The sequence below is a fragment of the Aulonocara sp. 'chitande type north' Nkhata Bay genome, linkage group LG9, assembly GCF_057382095.1.
Source record: "Aulonocara sp. 'chitande type north' Nkhata Bay isolate Kocher_YH1m ecotype deep benthic linkage group LG9, A_spYH_male_GT1.1, whole genome shotgun sequence".
Lineage (NCBI taxonomy): Eukaryota > Metazoa > Chordata > Actinopteri > Cichliformes > Cichlidae > Aulonocara > Aulonocara sp. 'chitande type north' Nkhata Bay.
In genome coordinates, this window is record NC_141352.1 from 16,657,901 (window position 1) to 16,676,980 (window position 19,080).

At 40.7% G+C, this 19,080-nt stretch overlaps 1 protein-coding gene across 1 annotated transcript in view; it reads left to right on the forward strand.

The window, feature by feature from the left end:
• The window catches only part of rttn (rotatin), a 37,190-nt gene that overhangs the window by 11,096 nt on the left and 7,014 nt on the right, over nt 1-19,080 (forward strand). The window contains exons 18-44 of the mRNA XM_086306124.1: nt 478-649; nt 734-833; nt 2,774-2,859; nt 3,403-3,520; nt 4,108-4,204; nt 4,296-4,361; nt 4,501-4,692; nt 5,539-5,781; nt 7,142-7,298; nt 8,864-9,030; nt 9,434-9,653; nt 10,711-10,839; nt 10,985-11,095; nt 11,885-12,043; nt 12,406-12,483; nt 13,230-13,428; nt 13,608-13,705; nt 13,791-13,878; nt 14,201-14,402; nt 14,754-14,844; nt 15,145-15,295; nt 15,537-15,674; nt 16,282-16,484; nt 16,672-16,777; nt 17,002-17,099; nt 17,341-17,418; nt 18,197-18,323. Coding sequence (XP_086162250.1) covers nt 478-649; nt 734-833; nt 2,774-2,859; nt 3,403-3,520; nt 4,108-4,204; nt 4,296-4,361; nt 4,501-4,692; nt 5,539-5,781; nt 7,142-7,298; nt 8,864-9,030; nt 9,434-9,653; nt 10,711-10,839; nt 10,985-11,095; nt 11,885-12,043; nt 12,406-12,483; nt 13,230-13,428; nt 13,608-13,705; nt 13,791-13,878; nt 14,201-14,402; nt 14,754-14,844; nt 15,145-15,295; nt 15,537-15,674; nt 16,282-16,484; nt 16,672-16,777; nt 17,002-17,099; nt 17,341-17,418; nt 18,197-18,323 — 3,674 coding nt within the window. The remainder of the gene's footprint in view (nt 1-477; nt 650-733; nt 834-2,773; nt 2,860-3,402; nt 3,521-4,107; nt 4,205-4,295; nt 4,362-4,500; nt 4,693-5,538; nt 5,782-7,141; nt 7,299-8,863; nt 9,031-9,433; nt 9,654-10,710; nt 10,840-10,984; nt 11,096-11,884; nt 12,044-12,405; nt 12,484-13,229; nt 13,429-13,607; nt 13,706-13,790; nt 13,879-14,200; nt 14,403-14,753; nt 14,845-15,144; nt 15,296-15,536; nt 15,675-16,281; nt 16,485-16,671; nt 16,778-17,001; nt 17,100-17,340; nt 17,419-18,196; nt 18,324-19,080) is intronic.

Genomic DNA, 19,080 nt, shown 5'->3' on the forward strand with positions numbered 1-19,080 from the left:
CTTGGATGTCTGGCATGTTTCTTTTCTTTTTTCCGTTTTCCTTTCGTGGAGTTGTTTGATGATTTTGACGTCGGTTCTCGGGATTATTTGTTAGCCAGACAAACACTCAAGAGCCTGAAAATGTACTCTCCAACTTGTGGTGGGTATATTAGGCCTCTGTGTTGCTGTCAGGTGCTTGTCATGTCAACCAAATGCTCTTCGAGGCCTGTGTAAAACACTTTCTCATCCGGTCCCAATCTATGAATATTGATAGAAATGGAAATCAACACCAGAGAAGCCCTGGTAAATTCTGGCAGCAAGTAATAGAGCTGCCGCCTTCACTGCCAGCTATTTCTTGAGTTGTTGTTTGAAAAATCAAACTGTAAATGTTTTTTTGTTTTGTTTTTTTTGCTTCGCCGCATGAATTAGGTTGTTTTGCAGCAATTATAAGTCCTTAACCACACCTGCTTATATTCTTTCATTATTCATTATTAACAGTGTGAGAATAGCAGCAGTGCAGCAATTCCTGCCCCACCTCACTGGAAGCGACGATTCAAATACAGCCCGGCCAAAACTGGATCAACAAATGATTGCCTCGCTCCCCAACCTCTTCTGCCTTAAAAACCCTTTAGACATCACACTTGATACCAGCAAGAAGTCTGTTTTAAAGGTATAATCCTGCATACATAGCACAAAACTGATGTGTGCACTAATAAAAGTAAGTGCTTACCTATGTGTTTATTTTATGTCTTAGGTGGAATCTGTTGAGAAGCTGTTTAGTATCCTCTACTCAGACATGGTTGATATCACCTTGAAAAGGTCAGCTGCAGAACAGCTTTCTGTGGTGCTACAAGGTGAGATATCTGTAAAAGCTATATTTATAGTAGTATTATAAACTCATCTTTTGTCTGATTTTAATATTTTTCCAAGTTAAATATTTGTTCTGGCAGGTTAAAGCTTGTAAAAGCAACTTATCAGCCTTCCTTTGCAAGTTGCTTAATATTAGATTAGACTACATATGTAAAAGTATATTTTAAGATCCTTCTGTCATTGTCTTTTTCCTCAAAATTACATATTTAGAAGCTTCTTTTTTTCAATTATAGTAATCCCTTCATGTCTTAAGTAGCTTAAGATTTGTGCTCTTGCATTGAATCTGCATCATGGGTATGTCTTAATCGCAGACCTTTTTAAAACTCAACGCCATAACTTAAACTATGATCTAACGTGCACTACTATAGGAATGTGAGTTGTGTCAACATGTAGTTACGATGACTTTGATTGGCCCGTTCATTACTGCCATTTAATCCTAAGTTACTACTCAAGCTACTTCTTATGCCATCTTTTTTTAATCATCTGGAGGAAAACTCCACTGCTGACTAGTGTTTTGGCAGCTAAATTGCAGAGCAACAGAAGAACGCCAAGTGACATCAATCACTCGTGTAGGCTATGCTCCACCCTCTACATATACTTTGCACATATGTATAACTCACACATTTAATGCACCGATTTGTCTTATTTGACATGTGAATTGTGCTAATATTGCTGCTTCACCATTTGGATGCCTGCTCCAATCTACATCTGTGAGCCCCAACAACAAGTTTTCTGGCTATACAGTTCAATGCAAAATTTAATTTTTTATTTATGTAGCTCTGAATCACAACGGTCACCTCATGGTGCATTATATTATAAGGTGAAGAGAATTCAATGATATCGAGAAAACCCAAACAATTAGATGACCCAAGAGCAAGCACTTGGTGACAGTGGGAAGGAAAAACTCCCTTTTAAGAGTAAGAAACCTCAGTTAGAACCAGACTCAGGGAGGATCGGCCATCTGCGACCGGATGAGGGTGAGGGAAGAGACACACTGTGGAAGAGAGCCAAAGATTAATAACTAATAGATTGTTATTCGTTTCCTTCTGTATATTATTATACAGAAGGAAATGTACTGTCTACATTCAGCTCTTTCAAGCGAGAGAGGGGGAAAAAGCATGGGCTATATTCAGCAATCCACATTATCTCAAAAAACTGTCATCGTCAGCTGACCATTTGCACAGAATAAAATGTTATTCTTTGCAAGTTTTACTTACAGTAACTTGGTAAATTGTCATCAGCTCCTCTGCTCCGTGTGTGTCTGTTACACAAACACATGTATTGGAGTTTGGAAGACACATGCATGGTGCCACTGAGAGCAGATGAGAGCAGCGAAACAGCATCAGAAACTGTCACACTGAGCTGGAATGAAACGAATGCTCATAGAAAAGATGAATCCTCAGCTTATCAAACAGCAAATAATGTTTTGCAAAAGTTAGACAGATTTAGTTCCTTATTGTCAGCTCTCAAAAGTTGGAACTTCCCTGCAAAATGACAGAACTTGTTCCTTAGGTTTGTAATGAATAAAACCCTGGTGGTTTTCAGATACACTGCTATTCCACTGTGAGAATGCTTCGCTTCAGAAAAAAATGCTTTTTATTTTTATTGAAATGATTTTTTTATTGGGAAACACTGACTTTGGTGGCACATCCAGGCCAGTTTTAGAATGTGATAATACAAGGATTTAGAGATGTTAATTTACATCTGGATAATTGATGATTTGAATGTCTTATTACTCCCAGAAAAAGCTTTGCAAAAACTGCATTCACTAAAATGTAAATCAATTATAAAAGTCTGTGATACGCAAAACGCTGTGTTAAAACTACAATTTGTAGTAAGGGCACCAGTGTTTGTTGTTTCCCAATACTTTACTGTGTGTGTGTGTTTTGACATATATTGAACGGTTTTCTTTCTTTCCCTTTAGACACAGCAATGCACCCAGTACTAAAGAACCTTGGAATAACAGATAAAGTCCTTTCTGTAATTATGGAGTGTGTAAATGGCAACAAGGTAAATAGAAGAAACAGACTGTAGATGCTTACTGAAACAGTTACTATTGAAACTCAATAACCCAAATATATAAAGTCACATGTTGTCTCGTTTATGTATATGTCCATGTTTATGTGTTCACGTGAGTTCATGTGTGGATGCAGGAAAACCACTGAGCCGTGAATGATAGAAGGATGAAATGGCGTGTATAAATATTGTCAGACAGGCCCTGGTCAGCAGTGATTTCTGGCCTGTAGTTGATGCAGTCTGCTGACCATTCCCAGGCTTTTAATCAGAAACTGCCGAGGGTAATCGTCCAACATGTCTCGCTACATGGATGTGGAGTAACAGGGCTACAGAGAATGACTTGTATTTGTTCCCAACCTCCCTTGCCTGCAACCTTCACAGTCACAGAATTTAGGTATAGCTTATGCGAGCTGACACTAAAGAAATCCTGTGCATTTGTGAGAGGCAGAACAAGGCGAGGCCGACTGGCAGCGTGTGCCTTTGTTTGTGTTTTCCTTGCAATTAAACACCGAGTGAGTATGTTGCTGTTTTCCCCAGAGGTTTGATTGTCTACTGGAGCCTTGTGTATGTATCCTGAGAAAGCTGGTGTACGCTGATCCATCTCTGAGGCACAGCCTGGCACAGCGGCAGCTCCTGCTCCTCACACTGCTCAGGGGTACATTCACAAGACAACTCATTAAATAACAGCTACACACATTGTGTCGAGTAGCTCGGGGCCATATTCTCAAGTCATCCACTGATGCATAGCTTTTAACCATGCTGTCACACTGTAGTAAGTAGCATATTAGTATGATGCAACTTGTTGCCACAGAGCTCGGCTCGGCAGCAGTGCACTTTTAACAGCTTAGTCTTAATAGTAGTTGGTAATATATACAGCAGCTCTAATATTTGTTGCATAAATTTGAGCTAAAATGTAACTTGGTTTATAAATTAAAAGACATTTAATTCAAGTGATTTTATGTATATTTGCGTAATGGTTTTAGTCAGGTCTAGACAGAAAATAGAGCTTTATTGAAATTTATTCATGCAAAAGATATGCAGTGTTTTAAACATAACCACATTTTAAATTCAGTGGAGTCTTACATTTAATAAGAAAAGTGTTTGCAAGTTTATTTTTGCAAATAAATTCTTGCAATATAAACTACTACTTCACTATTACTTCTGTAATCTTCTTATGGACTCAAGTGATAAAGTTCTGGATGTCATTGTTATGTAAATTGCCTATTTTGGTCTTCATTATAGCATCGTTCATATTGAAGGAGAACAAAAGCGATGGAAGTGAGATTGCTGTTCTGATGAGTTTACTGCTATTTGATGAGATCGCCAGCACTGACTTATGGTGAGCATAATTTTCCTCTCTTTAAATTTCCATTTGTGCATGCGTTAATGTTCATCCTTTTAATACTGCAGTGCTCTTTTTCTGTCATCAGGTCTGACACGTCCACCACAGAAGTGAGCGTCACACCATTCTCCCTGCCATTGGCAGTAACACGCAGGTAAGACCTTCATAAACTTCTGGAGGTCAGCAGCAGTGTTAAATATTGCCTTGTGCTTCGTTGCCACTTTTTTTACTTCCCTGTCATTAAAACACTTGACAGACAATATTCACAGTTTTGTTTTTAATCTTTCTTCAAGGTACAACGTTCCATTTCAGGCAGCAACTCATCATGCTGTTAGTCCGTACCGCTGCGTACTGGTGCCTTCGTCTGACCTCCAAACTCTTAACCCTGCCCGCCAAGCCCTACAGGTGGCCTGGAACACTGCGTGGCATTCTGGGATAGATAACCTCCTTCAGGAGCTTTGTGGCATTGCTAGAGATGTCAGCGAGTAAGCTCCTTCATATTTCCAACTGTATATGTGCAAATGTTAGGTGTGGCCATTGTACTAATGCGTTTCATGTGTGTTCTTTTTTTGTGTTTAAAAATTAGGATTAAATTAGAGATTGGACACCATGGTAGATGAATGTTTCTGTGTCAAGCAAAGTAGTCTAGTAGACTGCCAAAGAAACTTACCTGAGCAATAATTCTGTGACAGGATTTTTTTTTCTTTTTTGAGAAAAGGCTTTAAGTTATAGATATCACTCTTTTAAAACATTCCCTGTTGTAGAGCATTGCGGTGAAGTTTTAGATTCAGCCTTGCCATCTTGTGTTTCATCTGTCTTCATTTACTTCTAATGTGACCTAATTCAAACAAATGAGAGTGTCTCTCCCAAATTCAGCCAGCTTGATTACAGCACAGATGTTTGAAGCACACCATGGATGGATTAGTCCATCTTAAACTGAATTTCACACAATGCTGTGACTGGGGAAAACAGCACTTGTTTAAGATTGATTAGTCAATAAAATAGACGGGTGTCTTCTTTGTACTTAGTGTTTATGTGAAGTATAGCTATGTATCAAAGCGATCAGCTTCAGATATTGTTGTTTTTTTGTTACCACACTCGAAAAAAACATGGCTACCTCTGCTTTAATCAGTTGTAAGAAATTCTCAAAACTTCTGATGAATCATAAATGTCTCATCCCACTAGACTGGTGATCAAATATGACTGTTAATGCAGTCATTAGTGATTCTGAGGCTGCTGCTTAAGCAATAAACTTGCCAGCTCATCAGTAGTCATGCGCTTTAATTTGGAATATATACATTTTTAAACCATTAACATTGTATTCCCCTTAGATTCCATCCCGACTTAAAGCTGTCAGAAACACAAGTTTTGTGGCTGAAGGCAGTGCACCTTCCCACTGCGCTGCAGGATTGTATCCAGGCCATCGTCACCGCATCAGGGCACAGTTCTGTGGCCTCTGCTCTCTCCAGGCTCAGCATCTACCTGTTGATTGACAGGCTGGCATTCCCACACATTCCCACCTACAGATGCAGGGAGACCCTTCACTCCCTCAGCTGGCAGGCTGCAGTGACCAGGTACACTAGATAATTATAATCAAGGATTTATGAACTTTTCTCACACTGTTACCATAACCAGTAAATGTAATCCTGTGTGTAAAATGTAAATAAAGATAGAATTCAAGGATTAAAATTCGGTATAGGCAATATGTCAAATATGGAAAATGAGATGTGAAATGTTTATACTTTTAAAAATGCACTTTATGTTGTAGCACAGGCAAAAACTGAGCACAGACCTGAACAATATATTCAGGTCTGCGAGCAGCGTACGCTTCCATTCAGACAATGTCTTTTTCAACTTGCTTATTTCAGCAAAACAATGCCAAGTGACATTTGTGAATGCATTATAACAGCATGACTCTGTAGTAAGAGTGCTAATTTGACTTGCCTGCAGCTCAGACTTGTCATCCATTCAACACATTTGGCACATTATGAAACCGAAAATATGACAAAGAAAGCCCTGAAATGTTGGTCTGCTCAAATCCTAAGAATGCAAAAATGGAAAAACATTGTGCTCTCAGAACTACAGCAACTGGTGTCCTCAATTCCTAAACACCTACAGAGTGTTGTTGAAAGAAATGGTGATGCAACACAGATATAAGCTTAGCCGAATGAGTGGGTGACATCCAATTCAAAATAAACATGTATTTTTTCAACATTGTATAAATGTTTTTTGAACTATTCTCCCTTAATTTAGGATCTGAATAAGCTGGAAGCATTGTGTTTATTTATATTTACACAGGTTCTCAGTTTTTTTGGAAATGGGTATTTAGCAAAACTGAGTGAGACATAGACACTCATCTGCCACTTTATTAGGTACACGTGTTCATCTGCTTATGAACGCAAATATCTAATCAGCCAATCACATGATGGTAATCCAGTGCATTTAGTCACAGAGATATGGCTGAAGTGTTCAGGTTGCTGGTGGTGTAATAGTGTAAAGCATATCTTTTTTTCTTGGCACACTATGGATCACTTAGTACCAGCTGAGCATAATTTAAACACCACAGCCTACCTGAGGGTCATTGCTGGTGAGGCCAACAAATCTGCAGTAGCTGTGTAATGGTAGCATGTCAGTATGGACCGAAATCTCTGAGGAATGGTTCCAGCACCTTGATAAATTTGTGCCACGAAGAAGGAGAATTAAAGTAGGTCTGAAGACAAAAGGAGGACGCAACAAGGTACTAAAAAGTGATGAATGAAATGTAATACTTCAGTAACAATGAAGACATTTTGGAATAAGTCTCCATAAACACAAACTCACATATGTCAGTTATTTCTCTGATCTGATCAGTGTTATTCAATCAATGTTATTATCCTTCTCAACCATGGTTTTTCTTCTAATGTTGTCTCTTTCTCCTCCTCTTCCTCCCTGCAGGTTTCTCCAGGTGCGCCCAGCCTGTGTTGAGGATGAAAGGTTGCTGGTGGGCATCATTGCATTTTTGAATGCCTACTTCACGCAGATTGACACTGAATTTGCGGCCGACTCAGAGGACGAGGACCTGCGCTGGATACTGGAGCTACTTCTCAACCAGGTACACATCATGACATGTGTGAAAGAAAAACCTCACTTTAAAAAAAAAAATCATTATAGTTTCATTTCATTTAACAGGAGCTATGCTGTTTAGCATGGTTCAAACACAGACAGCTACAGAGTTTGTAGTGATTACTGTTTACTTAGCCTGGCAGGGCGAAGGACACTGTCTCAGCTGAACTCTGGACACGCACACACGTACACATACAGACATATATGCACATGCTGATGTACACTCCCCCCCCCCCCCCCCCCCCCCCCTCCTCCTCCAAACGCCTTCGACACTTATTCCCTTCCGATGCTGACGGTGGATCAAGGAAACCAGCGCATAGGCTGCAGGCCCGGATGTACTGTCTACATTGGCTGTCTCTCATCCTTTACCCATCCCTGAGCTTGTTGTGTGTTTCTCTGGTGTATTAAGAGTGGAGCTCAGTCTGGGGGGAGTTTTTTTTTTTCTCCTTATCTTTCCTCATGTGGTGCATTTGCCATTGTTATACCTCTCTGACCTGTCTTCCCCATGTGATGTTTTTGTGTAATGTATGTATGGTCGGAGGGTAAGATGGCACCGCCATTGCGTGCAGTATGTCGGCAGCCTTAACATGAAATTTCCCCTTGTGGGACTAATAAAGGTATCTTATCTTATCTTACTAATGTCCAGCCATTTTACTTTAGTTAGTTCCTAGTTTTTTGGCACAGCGTGTACACATTATTTTAGTTATGGATTCATTGAGCACTCTAGTTTCCCATTAAACTAGTGGCCATCTTATCCATACATACCTTACTCATCTTATTTATGTGTCACACCATAGCTCACCTTGTTAGTACCATTAAAATATGTGTGTATGTGTTTCCATTAGCTGGTAATCTGGTTAGAAGCAGAAAGCTATAAATAGGCAATCAAAGCATGGATAAATCACTCACACACAAACACACACACCGTCGCACAACCATATTACTTTTTCATAACTAAAAATGGTTTCGTAGCTTTCTACCTCAGGCCTGTGGCAGAGATTATTTCCTTATTTCCTTAAAACAAAGTCACATTCATAGTTTTTTTTTTTTTTTTTTTTATACCTTAACAGAAAAATCATCTCACTTTTTCAGTGCTGCTTTTAGGATTTAATCAGTTTCACCTTGGCTTTCTCATTAATGTGTGTGTAAACAATAATTCCTCCCCTGGCAGCTAACGAAGACTCACACTGAATGCCTGGCAGGGGTGAGCAGTGCTGCTCTGACTTTTTCTGTAATTACTGAGCTGTTTCAGGAACATCTGTCACTTCATAGACTTGGATTAACTACCCACTCTGTGTGCACTGCTCAGTATGAAATTCTGCTGTTTGGCATTGCAGAGGCAGGTTTTTTAGGGAGAGAAGGAAGTGGTTGCTTGCATACACTTCTCGCCCTTCTCTCCATAATACTCCATAAGTCAGTTTTTCTTTTCTCCCTTCAGTTTAAAACCTCTATAACTAAAGTAAATACACTCAACACTACTAGCTAGGAATGCACAAATTATGGGGGTGAATTTAAAATAATTACGTACAATTCAACAGTATCCGTATCTTCCAGGATGCTGTGTCTCTGCTGAATTTGCTGCTTGGTGTGGAGAACCAGACCTCAACTCAGAGCACAGGGGAGCATCAAGAAGTGAAGAACCATGTGAGCCAAAGACTGCAGAGAGAGCTCACCCACTTCTTTAAAACCTTACTCCGCTGCCTATCACACACCACTGACAGGTAGGTTTTCACAGACACACTTGTGGCTTCCTTTGGTGAAGTCACATATGACAGCCAGTGGTTCTTTTTTTTTTTTTAGATTAAATAATTTGAACTTTTAAGTAAAACACAACTTTGTAATTACATTGGACAGGTTAGATGTTTTTTTTCCTTTTTACATTATAACGTGATGCGTATCATTGAGATTTATCTGCTTCTAACATATCAAATACTTTTTCTCCACTACAGCTGAGGCATTTTTTGCCTTACCAAAACATTCAGCCATATTTTACACAAAATACCTTTTTGTAGTGCTAGGTATAAATAATTCAGTCTTTATCGCTCTTTTTCTGCCTTTTTTGCCTTTTTCTGTCTGATTTGCTCGCTTCTGTCTTTCTCGTTCTCTCCTTTCCTGTCTGTCCAGGCTATGTTTGGCATTAGCCGGCCCCTTCAAGAGCCAGCTGGCCGTCCGTTTGCTTCAGAGCCTGCGGGTGTCTGATGCACCGCGTTTTTATGGCCTTCCCAGCCTGGAGAGGACACTGCAGGGCATGATCAGCGTGACTGCCCAGCCTGGCTGGAGCTCCCACTGCCCTGACCTGGAGCCCAGCTCCCTTTGCTCCAAGTATCTCAGTGGGTTATTAGAGGTATGTGTTTGTCCATCAGTTTGTATTTGCATGTGGCATGAGTGTCAAGTTCTTTGTCTGCACAGTGTGTGCGCATATGCTCGTGCGCTGCATTGGCAAGTGCCGAAGCTTTTCCCCTCTCATCAGATACGAGAATGCCTACAGAAATGAAGAAAAAGGCAAACAGAGTACTTTCTGTGGAATTAATTAAAATTAAGCAAAAATGTGGTTACGGGACATGAATAACAAAAGGTAAAAAACATTCATTGATTAGACACGCCACACTGTGAAGATGCTGATGAGATTAATCAACCTTGCCTATTCCATCTGTTCAGCTGTTTTACGGTCCATAAAACAATAGCGTAACTCAGTGTAGACCAGCTTGCACAGCAGTCCAGAGCACAGAGGTGTCCACATTTAGTTTTGCTTTGAAATGAAGACCCCCAAGGAACAGACAGCTCTGTTTACACGGGAACAGCCTTTTGTTTGTTATTTGGGGGGCAGCTTTTATTGACATAAATTAACATTTAATGGAGACTGAAGGTTAATTTGCTTTTGCAGTTAGGATTTGTAATGGCAGCTTCGGTCTCTCAGATTCCGATATCGTCCTCTTTCATCGTCGGCTTTTTAACCTTTTCGCCCGCCTCTCACCTGCTATAGATCACCTCGTTGACTCCTCCCCCACCTCCTCCTGGCAAAGTAGAGGCCCAAATCTCAGCAAGCCTTGGGCTCCTCTCTCTCTTCATCTGCTCATATGTGCAACCACACATCCTGATGGCACACCAAAGCAAAAATAATTAGTCTCAGCTGTATTTAATTTTCATTTGGATCCATTGGGCTGCATGACAAGCATACAGTTTGCATTAACACAGAAGCAACTACCGGTACTCTGTTTGCTCAACTGACTGTGCCTTTGGTGTTCACACTGAAAGTAGGTGTAGCATTGGATAACAACTACATACCAAATATGAACGACCTCTGCACTGTATCTATGTCTTTTTAGATAGATAGATAGTGTCATAATCTTAATTGGCACATAAGGATATAATATTTCCAATATATTCTGTTATCTACCCAGGTGATATCCTCATTTTACGTTGAGTGGGGTGGCAACTCCTTGTCGTTCATGGGGAAAGGTGTTACCAAGAATGCAGTCATCTGCTTGCTTCACTTGTCTCATGAGATGATGTCTGAAAACAAGGACAAGGCAAGTGTCAACATACTGCAGTATACAGCAGAAAACATGCTCTAGAATTGAGATCCTACTGTGTTTATAGTTAGTGAACACTTTTCTGCAAATTATTAAAAGACGTTGGAGTAAAACCGAAGTGTTTTTTTTTTTCCTGCACTAGGACATGATTCCACAGTGGTCTTTGGGGAATGAAGCAGCTGCCGAGGAAGCCAGTTCCTCTCAGCTGGGTTTAGCATGGTTGATCCCGTTATGGGTGGACCGAGATCAAGAGGTAATGAGCGCCACTTTTATATGCAAACATAACACGAAAACTATGTTTACTGTGTTCGGTTGATTATTTGTTTGTTGGAAATAAATCCTAATATTGTTGGAAGGCGTGTTTATGTCGCTTTAAATGGTACGGAAAATGCATTTGTGGTTTGAGCAGCAGCGTTATGCCCAATAAAAACTTTCCAAACAGCTTATTCTGTTACTGACTCTTAATTGGTGTTGTTTATTGGACAACTATGTAATTTATTGCCAAGTAGCACTGTTACAACAACGAAATAATCAACCAAACACAAATGTCCTTACTTTTTGGGCTATGTTTATTTAGTGTTTATACTTCAATATATGAATTTGCTGTAAGAGAGTAAAGGAGTTGAGTTTACATTTGATTTTTCACCTTCATTTTTTGTAAACCCTGTCTGTTTTTAAAATAAAGCTTTAGATGTTTGGCTTCTGGGGCGGGGGAAGAACCCTGTAACAGTTGCACAAGAGCTCACAGGCATAAAGGAAGTACATGACAGCTAGTCGTACCAAATGCACTGCTCAAAAATGACTTCCCACACAAGTCAGTCTAAGAGGCTCCCTTGACAAAGAAGACTATGTTTTCAGTTTAAATGTCAGTATGATATTATAGTAAAAATAAAAACCACCATGACCAAATTCACATTTATTGCATTAGATGTGTACCATAACATTAACATGTCATGTTTTTGTTTTGTTTTTTCTTTAACAAAGCTTCATCTCAGTGTTCTCTCTTCCTCGTTTCAAACGTGGGTTTATTCTTTCATGTCAGGTGAGATTTGCCAGTTTGAGTTTGGGTGCAGCTCTATCCTCGATGCCCAGCGGGTGCCAGGCTCTGTGTGCCAGCTGTCAGAACATAAGTGGAGGCCTGTGGGGCACATTGCTCAACATCCTCTTGGATCAACAGGAGAGCAGCATGGTCCGCAGAGAGGTACAGTGTTTGAACTGCAACTGTGTTGACTGTTAAAGCCAGAAATATTCTGGGTTATTGATTATTATCACTAATGGTTTAACCTGAGGACTCTTGGGTGAATATATAGAACATGCAGAGATGATTAGTGATAGGTAAACTATGAGTTGCAGAGTATATATGTCTCAGTGGAAGGAAAGCAAATTTCATTTTCACCTAATGAGTGGTCAGAAAATGAGTCTGGACTTGAATGTATTACCAGCCAAATAAAGGCAGATGGCACTGTTGCTGATTTAGTTTAAGTTGACTCAGTGTGTGTGTGTGTGTGTGTGTGTGTGTCTTTTTTTTTTTTTTTTTTTTTTTTTAATTGTTTGTGTGTCTAGGCTGCATTTATCCTGCAGAACTTGCTGGTGATGCCTATGCCTGCCAACGCAGAGGAGGCCAAGGACTCCCACTGGCAGGTCGGCAGATCTGCCAGCCAGTTAAAAAGCTTTTATAGACCATGAACTGTTTTCACTTTCTCTCTCATTTGGTTTTTCTCTCTTTATATCCCCTCTCTGTCCCTCCTTTCCATTCCAAACCATCCTCTCCTCTCTAGTTAAGCCCTGCAGGGTTCAGGGGTGTTGCTAGAACTGAAGCTGTACTGAGGGTGCAGGCTTCCAGCACTAACCCCCCCCAAAAATCACATTTAAATCTGTCAAAACATCAAACTAATTCAGCATGCCATTACTCATCAAGGGAGCTGTAAGTCAGAAATTGAAAAAAAAAAAAAAGAAGAAGGTATCGTGTGTTCTTATCTTATAAAAGCAAAGCTTGTTGTTTACTAAATCTGATGCACACAACATTGCAAAGTACAAAGCAGGCCAAGTGCAAAAAAAAGAAAGCAGAAACGGTTACACTTGCTGCCTAGCTGTGCAGGGGCTATATGAAAAGAAAAGAAAGATCCAAAAACAAAATAAAACTAGGACACAAAATGTCATCCTGTAGCTATGAAGTGACATTTGTAAAATGAATGAAATGTCTTACATCAGTGGCGCAACTTAACGAATGCCCTCAGCCTCTACACTTTGTCCTTTTCTTCAACTCTCTTTGATTTCTTTGTTTTTAATTTGTAAATTTCAATGGGAATCATAATTGCATCATAAAAATATAATGTTTGCATTAAATACTGAAACATCTATTCTCCTGTCGCCCTCTCATCGTCCAGCACCCGTGTGTTCGCGATGAAGTGTCTGGGGTGTCTTTGGTGGGTCTTCCAGCACTGCAGGCTCTGCTCTATCACTGTCAGTATTTCCAGCATGTGGGTCTCTCTGCCTCCAGTTGTTACTGTGGCAGGTACACTTTCTACATCCAGCCTCGTGTTGGCTCTCACTGTGGCCCAAGACTTCAGGAGAGCGCCTCATCGGGTAAGCTAATTCTTTTGATTTTCCTTAATTACTCTCTTCAAGCCTGATAATGTGGATTTGTTCCAGCAGTACACATCCACACTGACTTTCATTATTGATTTTCTTCCCTTTTTCCCCCTACATTTTCTTATAACACTGCTGTAATCTGTATCTGTTGTTTTGTTTATATGCTTGTGTAGATTCTGAGAATTCTCTGTGGCTTTCGGGACGCAACCCACCAGCACCCACAGTCAACTCCAGCAGACCCTCCAGCTCTCTCTCCACCTCTAGCACTGTGGTCAGCGCAGCAATATGCATACCAATAAATGAACCGCTGCATTAAAGTTAAATGGATCCTCACATCTTAATGTTGTCCATTATAGATAAGAGATTCAAGGCCACACTCCCCAAAGGCTCCCTCCCCACTGAGTATGACACAAGATACCCCTGTCAGCAGACTGATGGCTCAAGGTACTGAAATGAGAAATGTCTGTGGATAACAGCCTCAGTAAAACTGTGTGTTTACTTCTTAGTACTGCATAAACCTTTTATTTTTTCCCTTCTGAAACAGCGGCTCTCAATATGGCTACTGATTGTCTTAAACTAAACCAAGTTTTGTGTTTATGTGAGCATCCTAAATACACAGCTGAGAAAGTAGTGCAGCTTTTCTTTGGTTTACTGCTTTTAATTATGTGGTCAGTGGTTGGTAGCCAGAGACAGAGACGTGATTTACAATATGTGAACCCTTTTTCAGGAAGTGTGTCTGTTAGCCCTCTATTGATGTGTCTCGCAGGCCAGAGCGACACAGACACCAGCAACTCTATTACCTCGCAGGACTCCCGACAGGGCGAGCCCTTGGCCGTGGAACCCGTTGTCAAGGTAACGCCTGACCTCCTGACGGCCCACTGCGGCCTGCTGACCAACCTGCTGGCCATCCTGCCAGACTTCACCCTCACTGCCATCCGACATAACCAGCTCCTTCAAGCTCTGGCCAGGTAAGAGGTCACATGCTGAGTCCACATGAACACCAGCTCAACCACCCTTGATGTATTATCATCTTAAGCAAGCATTGATTTAAGTGTTTGCGCTTTTAAGCAAATAATCATTTAAGGGAAAGACTTGTAAAAAAAAAACAAAAGCAGAAAGTTTTTGTCCTTGTAAACACAAAAACCATAAAATACAGATACAAAAACTACACCTTGCATTCCTGCACCGTTTTTTTTCACCATTTAAATAAAAGTGTGCATATTTGACTACAGAATTTGCGTTAATTGTAGCCTTAATCCCCCTCTAGCTGGTTCCTTGCAAGCACACACTTTCTCCATCATGTTTATTTTCTTCTTCAGTCTGGTGGCTCTTGGCTCCGTTGAAAAGTGTCTGACTGAGCTGAAGACGCCAAACATCCTTCCAGGAGAGAGAGAGGACATCAAACGCCAGGTGAGGATTACTGCGTTAGATGCATCTAAAGAAATTTTTCCAACGTTTTTAACATTTCTATTATTATTATATCTTACCACAAAAAACTGTGGGCTGGTTTGAAAAAACAAAGCAAAACAGTGCATTTGAGTGCAGCACGAGGTTATCTAAGAGCATCTCCAGATTTCAGTGTGGGTGGAATACTAAACAAGCTCATATTCAAAACATACCATTGTTTTGGACATGTTTTTAATCATATGATTTTTTTTTTTTTTTAATTTTAACTGTTCAATAAATATCTGCATTATTTTTCCTTTCTAGTTTGTCACCATACTTCAGTTCCTGTCCAGCTTTTCAAAACTCCTGCAGTCATATGTCACAGTGAGCGAGGAGCCGATTGGACAGATGGACTTCCTGAAGAAGCTGTTGTCTTCTCTGGTGGCTGTGCTCATGCTGGATACTAATGGTTTAGGTTAGAAAATCATATTATATTTAAAGGAAACAATGATTTAGACTGTTTTCCAAAATTTGTATGTATGCCATCATTGGTGACTCCCCCCTCCCCCCCAAAAAACCTAAACAGTTCTTCAAAATCAAGTCCTTTTTGGACATTGGTCCCACTCTTCTTGCAGCATGCCCTGTAGTGCACTCTGTGTGTCTCTTTGTGGCTGTCTTGTGTCAGAAAATTTGTGACTCACCCTTTCCCTCCTCAGACGCAGGTACCCGGGACGTGGTTTGTATGTGCTGGGTAGACGTGTTTATGCTCCTGGCTACTCTGGTGAAGAGGGACGGCTCAGCAGCGCACCCATCTGTCTGTGCTGCGCTGGGGAGACACTGGCGAGCGTTTGCAGGTACGCAGGTTGCTTGGCTCAGTATGCGAGCAAAACTAGGGGGGTCTCATATTGCACAATTATATACTATTGTGAAATTATGTATTCCATTTGATTTAAACAGCCCACTGAGGTTTAAGACACAAGCTCTTGCTTGATGAAATGCGGTCTTACATCATAAAAGACTGATAACCGTGATTAGGTGTAATTATGTTGATTGCAGTAACTGACTAAATAATCAGGATTAGCATTTTAGGTGTAATTGTGCAGCCTTAAATCTGATGCAGAAAAAAATCAATTCTGTCTTTTTAACATGCTTTTTGCATCATTACTATTTGTATTAACTTTCCTGAACAGATGCTACGATACGATAATTGCATCCTGTCCTCATACTACCCCTACTTGTCTTCTTGTGTGATTAATGGCGCAGCAGGGAAGTCTGATGAGTCCAGTGAAATAATGCTGAGCCTTTGTGCGTGTAGTTTTGAGTTTACATGTTCACGATATCTTGGTGCCATTCAAATAATTAGTGTGCTTACTTCTCGCACCTACTACCTCATTCATGAACAAATATTTAGCTATCACAGGGTTGCAGTTTTTTACTCTCATTTTCCCCGTGTGTCTACAGGAACGTTATCGGTGTGCGTAAATGAGAGGTTTGCGCAGCCTCTCCTTCACACGGTGGCTCTGCAGTTTCTCTGTACAGTTTTCACAGAGGAAACAAAGAGCCGCAGTCAAGAGGTCACAACCTCTAACTCAAAGTATGTCAGATCTCTCTCAGATGTCCTGAATAGTCCCTCAGCCAGCGAGCTGTGTGAGCTCTTATTACAGGTATGATGGGTTGATGGTCTCTAAAGTAATCAGCTGTGTTGTTAGCTAGCTTTGTGTTCACTAGGAATTATTTTGGAACAAAAAATCGAGTTACATGCTTTTGGTCAATGTTATGTAAAAAAGTTTGAATTTGAAAGTGTGTTACTGTGCGGCGCAATCACTGTCCTGCTTCAACTTCTGCTGCCAGAGCTTTGAGAAGAGGACCACTCAGGACCCTTTAAAGAAGCTTACAGCTAGAGCTCTGATGACACTGCTAGCCTGCAGCCCCACAGCTCAAAACTATGCAGTTAAAGGTAATCCCCCAAACGTCAGGCTGGAGTTAGATTATCACCTGTCATTTACTCTGGTTTCTTTATGTTCATCTTTTAAACCGTGTCCCTAAAAGTTCATCTTTGAAGCAAACCTGTTTTTGAGCGATTTTTGTGATTGTGTTAAAAAGTGCTTGAATAACAGTAGAAACGTGGTATCTTGGTGATAGTTTAACCGAGTGTGAACCTCGGATTGTCTTGTGTTCTAGCTGGTTTAATTGACACCTGTGTGGAGCAGCTGAAGCAAACTCATACCCAGCTCCACTTGGAGTCAGTCCGGCCCAGCAAGGCTTCCCACCGCAAAAAGGTGAGCACAGACTGGCTGGAAATTTCCAATCTCAGCATTTCTTTTCCCTTTGGATAGAATAACAAACTGAATTGAACACGAATGAGTTTTTGGGTAAATGTTATGAATATGGGTTGTACTTGTCAGCAGAAAGTCTGCTTACTGTTCTTATAAGCTTTTAATGACTGCGGTAAAGAGTGTTTTTAAATTTGGAAAATGAAGCCTATTGGACTTTATTATTTTTGTTTTCCCATATTATCAGGAAGAGGGCTATTTGAAGGAAGTCAAGCTGACTGTGGAGATCCTGCGGAGTGCTCTTTATTGCAATGATGAATGCAAAGTAAGCCTCTGTGCCTACCTTTTAATTCCCCACTGCTAATTGGTTTTTAATGCAACCCCAGAGTACCGGCGCTGTTCTGTGAATGAAATTTGCCTAAATGCACACGGCTCAAATCAAATCAAATCACTTTTTATTGTCACATCACATGTGCAGGCACACTGGCACAGCACATGCGAGTGAAATTCTTGTGTGCGAGCCCCACAAGCAACAGAGATGTGCAAACACAACAACACAAACGAGCAAAATACAAGAATGGCCAACCTGAAACTAATAAATATATGTACAATATATAATAGTGTATGCATTTCTGGATTTGTATACTAAATATTTTCCTACGTGTGTGTGTGTGTGTGTGTGTGTATACACATTTTTACAAATTAAATAGTAAAAAAATAAAATAATAATAATAATAATAATAATAAAAAAATATATAAAATATACAGAGTTGAATATGTGCAAAACAAGTGGCATTTATATACAGTGTGGAGTGCTAACATCTCAGCAAGTTTAGCTTCTCGCACCCTATAATGTCATTACTTATGAGGCTTTTTAGCTGGTTTTCATTTTCTAAGTGGCCTTTCAGTCACTGTCGGTTAGCTCAGACTAAAAAGCCATGAAGGCTCCACTGCAGTGTTTACCCTGCCATCAGTCTCCGCCTTGTGTGCGTTTCCTGCACGCTTAGGAAAATATTGAGGCATTTTAAGTTGATTACTGTCATCTTTGTTGGAGCTGTTGTATAAATCATGCGCGTGTGTGTAAAATCTGTTTGCGTTTGTAGGTGGTTGCCACAGATGCTCACCTAACACAGGCGCTCAATGCCCTTTGGCCTTGGCTCCTATTGGACGACGCAACTATGGAGGCGGTTCTGGAGCTTCTGTGCGTTTACACGGCCAACTGCACAACAGGTCTGCATGTTTGTGTGTTTATGTTTGCCTCTGTGTGTGTGTGTGTGTGTGTGTATGCTTGTGTGTTTGTGTAGGCATTGTGCCTGGCCCGTGCCTGCCCATCGCCTCTGTCTGTAGTTGGCAATCTGACTGAGTCATACACACTTTGCACTGAGAGTCCCATTGTTCTCTCTAATAACCACAGAGCTGCATTGCATCTCAACTGTATAAGACCCAGTGCCTTCTTGCTTGCCACTCACAATAGGCACAGTGTGGCATCCAGAGTTCAGGCTGCACAGCTGTCTCGCTGTATGCAGAGCAGCCAGTTTTAGAGCATGATGTGGGGAGGAACAGAGCATCTCTGTGCTGCTCGAGGTACCAGTATTCCATCATGCAAATGTAAGAACCATGTATGTGGAAACCAAAAAGACGTGCAAGAAAAAGAGAAAAAAAAAACTTTTTGAGTGGAAAAATTGAAAGATTTATAGGAAGGAAACGGTTGGGAAAATGTACTTTGATAAATAGCCTGTGGTACCTTTGATGTGTTTGTGTGCATGCATGCGTGTGCGACTGGCTTAGAAATCAGTTTCATCATTGGTGGTGTGTGTGTGTGGAGGGGGGGGGCGTTATGTGCAACACTTATGAAGGTTTCTAAAATTGTGTGCATCTGTGCGTGCGTGCGTATGCATATCTCTATTTGATTGGCATCAGTTCCTCAGTGGGTGCGTGTGCACGCTCTGATCTAAACTCCCTCGCTTTAGACCCCCCATAAGCTCAA